Source organism: Mus musculus, chromosome 2 (genome assembly GCF_000001635.26).
Source record: "Mus musculus strain C57BL/6J chromosome 2, GRCm38.p6 C57BL/6J".
Taxonomy (NCBI): Eukaryota; Metazoa; Chordata; class Mammalia; order Rodentia; family Muridae; genus Mus; species Mus musculus.
Genome location: NC_000068.7, coordinates 120,504,313 through 120,516,820, shown reverse-complemented (window position 1 = coordinate 120,516,820; position 12,508 = coordinate 120,504,313). Strand labels below are relative to the sequence as shown.

General features: G+C 44.0%; 2 protein-coding genes across 8 annotated transcripts in view; one reads left to right on the top strand and one right to left on the bottom strand.

The window, feature by feature from the left end:
• The window catches only part of Zfp106 (zinc finger protein 106), a 57,045-nt gene extending 47,044 nt beyond the window's left edge, over positions 1-10,001 (top strand). For 4 of the 5 annotated variants that reach the window (XM_006499044.4, XM_006499042.4, XM_030248878.1 and 1 more), the window contains 7 exons: positions 716-907; positions 1,317-1,379; positions 2,559-2,678; positions 3,133-3,204; positions 4,047-4,118; positions 6,188-6,334; positions 6,679-9,999. In XM_006499044.4, coding sequence (XP_006499107.1) covers positions 716-907; positions 1,317-1,379; positions 2,559-2,678; positions 3,133-3,204; positions 4,047-4,118; positions 6,188-6,334; positions 6,679-6,735 — 723 coding nt within the window. In that variant the 3' untranslated portion in view covers positions 6,736-9,999. Of the gene's footprint in view, positions 1-715; positions 908-1,316; positions 1,380-2,558; positions 2,679-3,132; positions 3,205-4,046; positions 4,119-6,187; positions 6,335-6,678 lie in introns of all 5 variants that reach the window. The other variant, NM_011743.3, reaches the window with a different exon arrangement.
• Positions 10,002-11,901: 1,900 nt separating this feature from the next.
• Positions 11,902-12,508, bottom strand: part of Capn3 (calpain 3) — a 41,327-nt gene continuing 40,720 nt past the window's right edge. For all 3 annotated transcript variants that reach the window (NM_007601.3, NM_001177799.1, NM_001109761.2), the window contains one exon: positions 11,902-12,348. In NM_007601.3, the coding sequence (NP_031627.2) occupies positions 12,322-12,348 (27 nt within the window). In that variant the 3' untranslated portion in view covers positions 11,902-12,321. The remainder of the gene's footprint in view (positions 12,349-12,508) is intronic.

Here is a 12,508-nt window from a genome sequence, read left to right as displayed (position 1 = left end):
AAGACAGCTACAGTGTACTTATATATAATAAATAAATAAATATTAAAGAGAGAGAGAGGGAGGATCAGATTTCCCTCATCTTGCTGCTCACAATACTAGTAACTCCAGAGCCAGGGGAGCCAGTACCCTCACATAGCCTCCATTGGAACCTGAATACATAAATGGTGTACCCCACATGTACACACATACAATAAATAAAAATAAATCTAAATGTGTTTAAGAAAACAGGTACCTCTCAGCAGAGAAATTTTGAAATGTCATGAGATATATAGCATATCTTTTAGGGGGATAAAACACAATGAGAACATAGGCATGGTGCTTCCAGCAGTATGAAGACTGAGGCAGGAGAATTCCTGTGTTTGAGAGTAGTCTGGACTGGCTATATGGTTCAAGACTCAGCTGGGTTGCATAGCAAGACCCTTTTCAGAAAAGAAAAATAACAGTGGAAGAGTCCTAAGTCTGGCAGAGACTGTGCTGGAGTCAGGTGGTTGTTAGGGTCAATACAGTTCAGGTCAAAGGTAGAAAATAATTTTCCGTGTAGTTTGCCCAACTAGGTCAGGGTAGGGAAGTCATGAACAGCAAAGAAGGTTGGAGCTGACATACCTTTGGGATTTAGGATGGGCAGTAGATGGGAGGGTTTATAGCCACTTTAGTTAGCTGTTTTTGAATTTTTTTTTTTAAATTGCTTTTATGGAATGATGGGTTGTTTTTTCAGAACAACAAGCGACAGGAGATCTTTGAATGCCATGGCCCTCGGGCAGTCAGCTGCCTCGCAACAGCTCAGGAAGGTGCCCGAAAACTGCTGGTTGTAGGATCTTACGACTGCACCATTAGTGTTCGTGATGCACGGAACGGACTGCTGCTCCGAACCCTGGAGGGCCACAGCAAGACTGTTCTGTGCATGAAGGTGAGGGAACGGATGGGATTGATGGCGTTTCTGCTGCTGTGCGGTGAGGCTTAGAACAGGCATCCTGTAAAGAGCACAGTCAGGGAGATCATAGTCCTTTGTGCCTGGGTTAAAGCACAAAGCTAGCAAGAAGCAAATGTATTTTATTGTGGCCGCACTCTGTGCCCTTCTAGGATAGTTCATAGTTGTCCTGCATAGGCCATGAACTCAGCAATGCCCTGGCAAGTTCATCAGTGTCTGGTGAGTGGTAAGGCATGTATTTTCAGTTAGAAAATTGTCTGGGAAACATTATCTCATGCAGTTTGCATTCATCTCAAAATAGGAAGGAAATTCACATTTACCAGTGTGCTTTTCAAGTTACAGAGGAGACAGAACTTCCGCAGAAGTGACTGCGCCATTTCTCTTTCAGGTAGTGAATGACCTTGTGTTCAGTGGCTCCAGCGACCAGTCGGTGCATGCTCACAACATCCATGTAAGCTGTGCGGCTGCAGTGGAAGGGTTTTACATGGGAGTCTAAAGCTTGGAGGCTTCCTCAGACCCTTGGTTCTTACATCTGACCCGCTCATTAGCTAGTAAAGCCCCGTGTGCATGTGTGTGCTCTTGGGTGATTTCAAACCTGGAAATCCTATCCTCATCGAAAAGAACTAATCAGAGAAAGACTCAGATTGTATGGAAGGTTTCATTTGAATGCCTGTTTTGAACTTGGGGCTCTTAGCGAGTATTTAAATTAGAACAGATTCAAACTATTGCGAGCCGACCCTCAGGTCTCAGAGGCAAGCAGCTGGTCTGTAGATGGCTTTGGGCCATCCTGACATGTTACTTGGGACCAGTGAAATGGTAATAGAGTGCAGCTTGGCTATTATTTCTTATTTCAGATTGTTTGTTTGTATATTGCATTTGCATATATAAAATAAATATGTTGGGTATAAATATAAAAGTTATTTGATATATACATAGCCTGAAGATAATTCTGTTTTTAATGTGTCTAAGTTTTGACTGTGACCTGGCACATGGTATGCTTTCACCTGCGATTGATGCCTCTGCTCTGAAGTTGTAGATTCTGGAGCATTTCTGATACTTGGATCAGGGATAGTCATACTTCAAAAAGAGAGGAGCAGGCGAATGCCTCAGCAGGTGAAGGTGCTTACCACAAAACCTGATGAGATATGTTCGGTCCCCTTAACCCATTTGGTAGAAGGAGAGAACTGACCTCCAGTTGTCCTCTGACCTCCAGAGTGTGTGCTGTGGCATGTGTGCCTATACAGATACACAAAGTCAGGAAATGTTTTCTGTTCTGTTTTATTTTGTTTTCCTGAGACAGGGTTTCTCTGTGTAGCCCTGGCTATCCTGGAAAAACTGTCTGTAGCTCAGGCTGTCCTGGAACTCAGATTCATCCACCTGCCTCTGCCTCCCCAGTGCTGGGATCAAAGGCGTGCCTCTCCGCCACCTGGTTTGTCCATAAATGTTAAAGTCTGAGGATATGTGTAATGTTTGTGCAGCTAATGGTGCCTTGAGAGTAAAACCGGGAGCTGTTAGCATTAGAAGAGCTGCATTGTTTACCTCAGAGTCTCCCCTTAGAACTTTGCAATCAATGATTGTGGCTGGAATCCTAAAGCTCAGCCTGTTGACTGCCTCCTCTTTTCTGATGCAGACTGGGGAGCTTGTGCGCATCTATAAAGGCCACAACCATGCAGTCACTGTGGTGAATATTCTGGGGAAAGTGATGGTGACTGCTTGCCTGGACAAGTTTGTTCGTGTCTATGAGTTACAGGTAGGATTAGGTCCACATACTTTGTATAACTTCTTTGAGGTGATTGTGCTGGTGTGAGATTGGGATCCACATTTACAGAAGCCTTCTACCATGATTAGGAAGCAGCCAGGCCAAGGACTGCACTCAGATACCACTCTGAGATACTTGATCACGCTCCTGGTTGTCAAAATTAATATTTTTGTATTGCCTTTCTTTCTCTTATGGGTGGTGGGTGACTAGGTGGACAGGAATTGAGACGGGTTGTGTAGCCCTGTGTAGCTAAGAATCTTTGGACTCCTGACCCACTGCCTTCTCTTTCCAAGTGCTGAGCTTAGTGTCATCTTTGACAAAACTTACAGGCTTTCTGGAGAGCATCTGTAGCCCCTTAAAACCTGTCCAGTCTTCCCTACAATGGTAGCTTTATCAAGTCCTCCGCTGACTAATTGATTCTCTAATTGTTTTTCTTCTGCTTAAGTCCCATGATCGACTGCAAGTTTATGGAGGGCACAAAGACATGATTATGTGTATGACCATCCATAAGAGTGTGGTGGGTATTGCTTGCTTTTCAAGTCTTTCTTTGCCTTTGTGTTTACTTAGAACTCCATATGCTGATAATAATGTGTCTACTAAGTAACATCTTCCCAACTTGATTGTGATGCGCCCCGTTACTGTTTACTGAGTGCTTTGCTTGTGTTAAGGAGTAACCCAACAATGTTGTTGAACATTCTATTTCCATTAATAGCTAAAATAAGTGCAGTAAAATCTGTTCCTACAGCTAAGTGGAAGATGCAATTAGATGCTTTAAAAAAAAACAAAAAACCAAAAACACTTGCTTTTGCAGACATGCTGTGAACAGGACACTGGAAACATAGTCAGAATATTTGGCCAGTGTGGCATAGTTAGAGGCAACTCACCTGACCCTACTTAACTTTCTTCTTTGTTTTTAGACAAGGTTTTACTGTGTAATGGTAGCCTTGTTAGGCCTAGAACTCATTGTGCAGACCAGGCTAGCTTCAAACTCAGAGAGATCAACCTGCCTCTCTCTCCTCAGTGCTGGGATTAAAGCCATCCCACCTGGCTCCCTGTTTAACTTAGGGTTTTAATTGTGAGGTCGAATGAGGATGGATGTTTTCAAGATCTTGAGTAGTGAAGCCCTTTCTTGGCAATGCAAACAGACTCCCAGTTTGTTAGCAGCACTGTCCCAGTGCAGAATACATGGGAACATTGAAGCCTGCCATCCTTGCTGTGAGCCACAGGTCAAGGATGACCCTCTGAGGGGCTTTGACCAGGTCTTACATGTTATTTAAATTTCTGTGAAGAGTATTTTGTAGCTGTTTTCTTTGTGTATATTTATTTAGTCTGATACCCTAAGCAAACCTCTTTTTCCAGATTTACACTGGCTGTTATGATGGCAGCATCCAGGCTGTGAGGCTCAATCTGATGCAGAATTACCGCTGTTGGGTAAGAATGGGACTGTTGGCACCAGCCCTGAGGGTTGCTTGGTCTGGGCTGGGTTGATCCTCTTGATCATCAATCAATGTAACGTTCTCATTTCATGATTGGCCTTACACCTATTCTTTTACTTTATGGCAGACAAGCTTCATGTTGGAAGAATACACAGAATGCTTTTTGGCTTCTTTATTGAAAAATCTCAAGTTAGATATGAGATATATAAATTGTATCTTCTCACTTTGTCCCCTGGTTGCTTTGTTTTGAGGAGTCGGGGAGTTGTTTTGTCTTGTTTGTAGTACTAAGGGTTAAACTTCACAGGTGATGGGCAAGTCCTTTGCCACTGAAGTCTCTCCCCTCCTAGGTGGTTTCTGTTTCATTAAATCAGTACAGGAAGTAAATGGTGGGGCTTATTTTTGTAGCCTTTCCTGTCTGCACAGCCCTCCTCTGGTATTACAAGTACTCAAGACTTGACTTATGTCCTTGCTGGTTTCTGATGAATAGGCGAACAAAAACTTGCTTTTTTTTTTTTTTTTTTTTTTTTTTTGGTTTTTCGAGACAGGGTTTCTCTGTATAGCCCTGGCTGTCCTGGAACTCACTTTGTAGACCAGGCTGGCCTTGAACTCAGAAATCGCCTGCCTCTGCCTCCCAAGTGCTGGGATTAAAGGCGTGTGCCACCGAAACTTGCAGTTTTAAATTTCTAATTTTGTCTTAGTCTACTGGGCTAAATTGTGTGGTTTTTAAAGAATAGAAGCTAATAATTAGCCCACAAAACTTAAGCACCATCTGTATAGGCCTTGTTTTTAGCTGGTTCTAGTGCTAGAAGTGACCAGCGAGACGTTTAGCTCTGGGTTTCTTTTCCCCAAACCCTGATCCCTTTACCAGAATTAATGTTGGATATTTTTTTCAAATTTGAGTCTAGGCTTGTCTGTAGGCACATTAATTTTCAGCTTTGAGATATATAGGTATAGATACATAGATAATAGATAATAGATGTATAGATGTATATAGTCACTGCCTTTGTTTATAAGGGTTTCAGGGAAAGTACCTACAATACAAAGGTAGTTAAAGTAATCTGACTAGAAAACTCAAATTTTCATTACTGTTTAGTAATGAACATCCCCCAGGGAAGGGCTCTTAGGGTCCCACCCTTCCGAAAGGCTCTGTAGGCAGTTAGTAATCGCTAGGAGGAGTGGAGGGCCATGGCTCAGTGGTGAAGTGATCCGCCTGGCATGTGGAAAGCCCTAGGTTCAGTTCCCAGTATCAGGAGAACAGCATAATAAAACCCACTATGCATATTTAATACATGCTAATTAAAAACATAAATGAACATCATGGAATTAGAAATCATAACATTCACTACAAGACTGCAGGTTTAAAAGCAAGAAACAGAGTCTTTGTGCTTTATGAAAATTATGTGAAATTAAGACACACACATGCTTTTTTTGTTTGTTTGTTTGTTTGCAGAAAGTTGCATTTGTTTTAAGCAGTTAAGTAAAAGATTGTGATTCAAGAGATAGAAGTTGTGAGGTTTAAAGTTAGACTTGACACAGGTCTCCTGTAGCCCAGGCTGGCTGGCTTCCCGGGAGTTCACTATGTAGCGGAAGCCGGTCTTGAACTGATGATCCTCATGCTTCTCTCTCCCAAATGCTGGGATTTCAGATGTGCACCACTCATCAGCTTCTATCGTTTTGTATAGTTAATTTCATGGTTCTTAGAATTGTTAAATATATTCTTTTCAGTATTAAGGGGAAGCTACTGGTCTATCATTTTTTAAAAAGGATTACAAAATAAATGCAACAAATTTTATTTTATGATGTAAGATAAAGTGTATGCTTTAGTTGGGGATGGTAGCCTGGACCTTTAATCCTCGCAGAGGCAGCTGGATTCTGAGAGCTCAAGGTCAGCCTGGTCTACCTAGAAAGTTTAGGCTAGCCAGAGGAATATGGTGAGAGGGAAGGTTGCTTGTGTTTGCACATGTGCGTGTGTGTGTGTGTGTGTGTGTGTGTGTGTGTGTGTGTGTGTACACGGGCGCGCGCTGTGCTCTGCTCACCTCCATGCACATCTGTTCTTTCTCACAGTGGTATGGCTGTACTCTGATATTTGGCGTTGTGGATCACTTGAAACAACACTTGCTGACTGACCACACCAATCCCAACTTCCAGACGCTGAAGTGTCGATGGAGGAACTGCGATGCCTTTTTTACAGCCAGGAAAGGATCCAAGCAGGTATTTCTGTGGGGTCCACCTGGCTCCGCAGACCCCCTGAGAACCATGCTTCCCAGCCTTCCTAAGGTGGTCAGAATTGCAGTCAACGGGGAGTGCCTAGGAACTTTACATTTTATTACTCAGGAACTTGGGTTAATTAAATTAGATCTAAAAAAAAAAAAAATTGTGCTGTTTTTAATAAGCACATGTGCTCTCGTGCAAAGGGGAGATGTCATCTTTAAGGGGATGGTTTCCTGTTGGTTAAGAGGTGCCAGAGCCTCCCACCCTCACTGTGTATGCGATGCAGTGCTGTGCTCCTCAGCTTTAACTCTGACCTGTGACCCCCCTCTCTCCTTGTTCCCTAGGACGTTGCAGGACATATTGAACGCCACGCTGAAGATGACAGCAAAATAGATTCATGAAGTTTTTTGCCTCCCACGTTGGGAAGTCCTTAGTGAAGAATTCTCCCATGGGCCGTTCACTGTCCTTCTCCAGGCCCCTATCTGTCCTCCAACAAAGCTGGGAGGGAGAAAATGGTTCACAGCCAGACCCACCACTAGCAAAGTGTGAGCAGTCTGAGGATAGGTTGGTCACACACAACGCAGGTCCGCTCTAGAGCCTGTAAGTGACATTTAAGCAGTTTCTAAGAAACCTACTCTTCTGGAACAAATGACATACAGTGGTTTGTGCTGCTAGTTTATAGGTGTTTATTAAAGATGCAGATTTTAATTAGTTACCCAGTTTGACCCTAATCATACATATAGTTTATTGATTCAGTTTGTGATTTTTGTTTTATGTTCTTATGATGGCTTATAATAGATTTTTTGAGATCAGTTTTAATTCCTCCTTTTGAAATAACTGGGTATTTAAATTTAAAGTTTTCTTTTTAAAATAATTATGTGCAGTGTCTCACTATTGATGTAGCTGGACAAAGCTGGCTATGAGTGCGACGGGAAACACAGTAGTGTCCTGAAGTGCCTGGCTGCCCTGCGTACTGTATTTTAGAATTCAGACATTGTCCATGATCAGAAGTCCCTGAAGACGGCACTTCCCAGTAATCACTCCAGAGTGCTCAGTGGGTGTCCCCTGCGCGTCTACACTCCTGGCTTCTTGAGTAGAAGGCACAAACCTTTATTCCCTTTCTAGCTCTGGCTCTTGGAACCTCATGAAGAGTTGACACCTTTTGCGTTGCTCCGTTGCCAGCCCCCATCGTTCCTACTGTCTTGCTGTGCCTAGAGCAGTGGCAGGCCAGGCGTCCAGGCTGCTTCCACCCACTGCAGGCACCCTAGAGAGGGAGCTGGGAGAAGCAGCTCGAGTCAGTTGATCGGCATAGGTGGCAGGCAGAGCTAGTGAAGCCGGTGCCTGTCTCCATGCTCATGCCAGCCGTAGAGTGGAGTGTGGTGAAGGGAAAGCTATCATTGGGAGTACCCATCTTAGTGGATCTTAGTGGGATGGCTTTGTTCTTGGATTTCTTAAAGACTTGTGGGTAAAACTGAACAAGTTTTACTATCTAATGCTTTGTTTCTAGATTTCAAACCTCAGATTCTTCAGAGCGAGTGGACCCTCATGCCACATACCCTCACTTTCTGCTACTGGGATTGTGGCCTCTTTTTGTCCCTGGCCTGATCAGACCTCCCCATAGACTCTCCTAGGAATTGATAGAGGCTGTAGGCAGGTCCTCCCTCCCCGCACCCCCTTTCCAGGAAAGGTTCCAGTAGTTCTTACTGGATTCAGAAAATGTTAACTAATCTAGGAGCTGACACTAGCTCATGCATGGCCACAAGCTGTTCACATGTGGCCTATTGTGTGGGAAAAATTTTGATGACCACGTGGCTTAGATGTGAAGAGAACCTTTGTGTGATACAGAGGAGATACTGACAGCATAGTTATGAGATTAGGAACCCTTTCCCACCTCTCCCCTCCACTTCCTGTAAGGGTGTGCAGAGGAGGCACACTTTTGTGGTCTGGGAAGTGATTGCTTAGGAAAGTTCCTAACGAGTTTAATGCTGACCCTGGATCATTCCCTGGGTTGGTATGCTAAGGAAGCTCACGTTCCCTGTTCACCAAAGGGAATATGCAAAGTGAGGAGGGGTAGGACCTTATGCTGCAAGGAAGAAGGAGGTAAGGTGTTGACCGTGGTGAGGAACATGCATGCAGTCTGAGAGGATTAGTACAGACTGCTCTGAGCTTCCCTTGGTAGCATTGTGGGCACCTGCACTTGGCTTTCCTTGTTTCGCAGGGGTTTTCGGAAGCAGTGTGATGATGAGTTCAAGCACAGGTGGGATTGTTTTGGGCACTGGGTCACTGTTCCCCAGATGCAGTGTGTTCTGAAAATGAAGAGCCCTGAGTGTCTTGGCTCCTCAACAGGAGCTGCCTGTAGGAGGGAGAACTGTGCGTACTTCTTAGGTCGACCGTGACGTCTGTTCACCATCTGCCTCCAGTGCCCTCAGAAGGGGCAGCTCTGTCTTGCTGACATTTGTTTGACTTTGTTGAAGGGAGGAAAGTAACTAATACCTGACAAAATGCAAGACAGTTCTTACAAGTTACTTAAAGGTTTTTAATGTTCATATTTAAAAAAATTCTTTATGCTGATTGCAACAGCTCAAAGCAAAGAAAATCTTTTAAAAATCTCTTGTGTATATTTTCAGTTCTAATAAAATACCAGGCACTTTCAATTATTTTGAAAGTTTTTACTAGGTTCAAAACACATTTTGACACATTCTGCTAGTCTGTATACAGGAGCAAAAGGAGCAAAAAGGAGCAAAAACATGTCCTGACATGAGCTTGAGACGTCATGGTTAGCATTATTACACTCGTTGCTGTCGTGAAGAAAATGATTTTCCTGGGAGAGGTTGCAGTTGGAGGTTTGAATTCATGAACACATAACAGTCTGAGGCTACACTTTTATGGTTGAAGTGATTGTTGCCAGCAAAGGTTTTGTTGTTGGGGTTTTTTTGTTGTTTGTTTGTTTGTTTTCCTGGTAGATTATCATGGCACAACTTGAGGACATGGGCATGTGGCTGAGGTGCTGAGTGTAGGTGCACACTTAAAGAATGACACAGCATTCTATGGAAGATAATTCATTGAGGAGGAAATTGAAATATATTGTAAAGTGGGGTTGAACAGTAAGTAGGTTTGCTTAAGTTCACATACGTTTACTTAGCAAATTTGTTCCTGTTGCTTCAAGGAAGGTTCTAGAATTACTATAAAGACTGCACTTGCCATACTTGTGGTGGTTTCACCCATGTCCTATCATTGAGAGCCTTGGGTTTGAGGGAGTTGGCCTGATAGGAAGGAAAGGAGGAAGCTGTGGTGGGTCTCACCTGGTTCCATATGCAGATGGGTAGGAAACCTCTGTAAACCAAACCTACCACTTACCTCCGCTTCAACTCCAGCCCCAGGGACATGGCCCAGACTGGCCCAGACCAGCTCAGCCCAGACCAGGAGTAGCTCAGTGGGGGCAGAGAGTGGAGAAGGAAAGGCTGTGGGGGGAAGTAGATGCCCAGAGCTACCCCGAACCTTGGTTTTTCAATATGGATTAGAAGAAATGTCAGGTGACATTTGACTGCAAAGATATTTCTAAACAGCCTTCTTACATTTTGGTATAAAAGCTGTGAACTTCATAACTTTGTAAGTGAGATATAAAGCAAGTACAAGAAGAAAATAAAATACTTTTACTAAGTGTTCATTTTGTTATTTGTCTGCATATTCATGAATTGGCCTTTTTCATTTGGCCATAAAGAACAAAACAGTGGCCAGGAAACAATGTGTTGCATACGTGCCATTGACGGATCTGAGGTTAAGTAGTTTGTTTAATGTGAGAAAGGCCAGGGAGCAGAGGAGCTAGGGTGAAAAAGAAAATCACATCTGCATTGCACACTGGTCGCTGGACCTTCCTGTTTTCATTTATTTGATCTTAAATTTGTCTATTTCTCAATTTCATACATAGTAATTAATATACCCCCATTCGTGTGTTCTACACCAGTGATCTTGAACAAGATCTGGGTGGTCAGTGTGCTCAAGAACTAGAAGTAGTGAAGCTGGGGGGATGGTCAGGGACATAGAGACTGCTCTTCTAGAGGACCTGGGGGGCTCCCAGCACCCACATGGTGCTCACAACCATCATTAGCTCCCACTTCTAAGGAATTGGATGTGACCTTAATGGGCACCAGCCATGCAGGCAAAACACCCATACACATAAAACAAAATTACAAGCAATCTTTGATTTTAATTGTATTTTCCATTATTCTATCCAGAAACTAGGGCTTTGTTTCCCATGGATACACTAACCTGTGGTGAGAACTTTGGTTGCTTAAAAAACCCAGTTATGATATGTATATATGCTTTTTTTTTAATTTTGTTTTGTTTTGTTTGTTGTTGTTTTGTTTTTCGAGACAGGTTTTCTCTGTATAACCCTGGCTGTCCTGGAACTCACTTTGTTGACCAGGCTGGCCTCAAACTCAGAAATCTGCCTGCCTCTGCCTCCAGAGTGCTGGGATTAAAGGCATGTGCCACCATGACCGGTTTATGCTTTTATTTTAATCCCAGTTGTATGATAAGAGGCTACTTCACAGCAGGTGATTATGATTTGCTCCATGCACTAGCAAGCGTGTGGCTTTGCCAGCTGCAGATAGTTTAATTCTGGAGAGGGTATAAGTGGAACAGACCTGAAAGGGCCCATGGAAGCTGCAGCTTCCCCTTGCTGTTCCTGGTTCTTGGGGTTTGTCAAGTCATGGACAAAGAGACAGGAAATATACTGTTGATGAAGATTGGACTTGCCCCAAGGAACCCAACACCCCTAATCAGCAGGAACGAGTCTAAAGAGGTCTATGCCCTCTTTCCCCTCTTACCTTTATCTCCTATCTAATGTTGGTGGATTGGAAGGAACGAGGGTGGAATAAGAGTTGGATGGGAGGGAGAGATATAGAAACCCAAAAAAATTAAAGAAGAAATATGCCAACACTAACCAGACCGAACCCTTTCAATACCTGACAGGACCAGGTATGTGCATAGGCCAAAAGGGTTTTCTTTGTGATGTGCGCAGGAGCAGAGGTCAGATAGACTTGGATATTTCCTTTATGTTTGTGTGCATGCTTGTGGAGGTCAGGTTGATGTTACCTTCTGCCTTCCACACTGAGGCCAGGTCTCTCCATTGAACCCAGAGCTTGCCAGGTCAGCTAGTCTAGCTAATTGGCTTTTTGTCAGTAATCTTTCTCTGGCCCCCTTGGGATGGAAGTACAGGTGGGTGATTACTCCAACAAGTATTTACATTTGTGTGGGCCCTGGGGATCCAAACACAGCAATTTTACCCCGTAAGCCATTGCTCCTCAGTCCCTCCACCGTATCCAGGCTCTCTTGTACCAAACCTCATCCTTTTGGCTTGACTGGCCAGTGGGCCTGCAGAATTCCCCTTGTCATTGTTCTCCATTACTGTAGTTACAGGTGTAAGCTACCACTGGGCTCCTCGTGGTTGCGTAGACCTGTATCAACTATCTCCCTATCCCCAAACGAGATCTTTGTGGAGGTGATGCATGAAATATGACTGGAAGATACTCAGTCCTCCTGTGGCTGAGAAATGCTAATAAGGAGAATGGTGGAACTAGCCATGTGTGTGCCTTTATTTAGATAGCTTCTTTCAGAATGTAGCCACATTTTTGTCAGATATCCACGCCCTATTGACCCCAGAATAGACCCACCCTAAAAGTGGCAGAACTGAGTGCAGATGGCGACTGGGCTCCTCCGTGAGTGAGAGCCATCTACAGGTGCTATGGACAACCCAGTACAAGCTAAGTAGACAGTTTCAGAATCTACAGACCTCTCAGCAAGCCAGACACTTCAGGTGGCATCAGGCTGTGCACCAAGAGTTGGTGCAAAATGGAGAAGGAACATGACCAGGAGCCCCCTAGGTTTGGTGGAGATGCACCTACTGGGTCTTTTGTGGTAGATGGCTCTAGCTGTGTTGTGTTGAGATGAAATCCTAGTTGCTCTTAACATGAGGTCAGTCTGGTTCAGGCATACATGGTAAGCTGCAGCCACTGGAAGAAGAAACCCTGAGATCAGTACAAGAGCAAACAAGGAGGTAACAGCCATCCCTAGGAATTGCTTGTGCTGGGACGGAGAAAGGGAGGAGCCTTAAAGGAGCAGCCTGCCTTCCCTGGGTCTTCCCTAGGAAAGTATCTTCCACCGAGGTGCAAC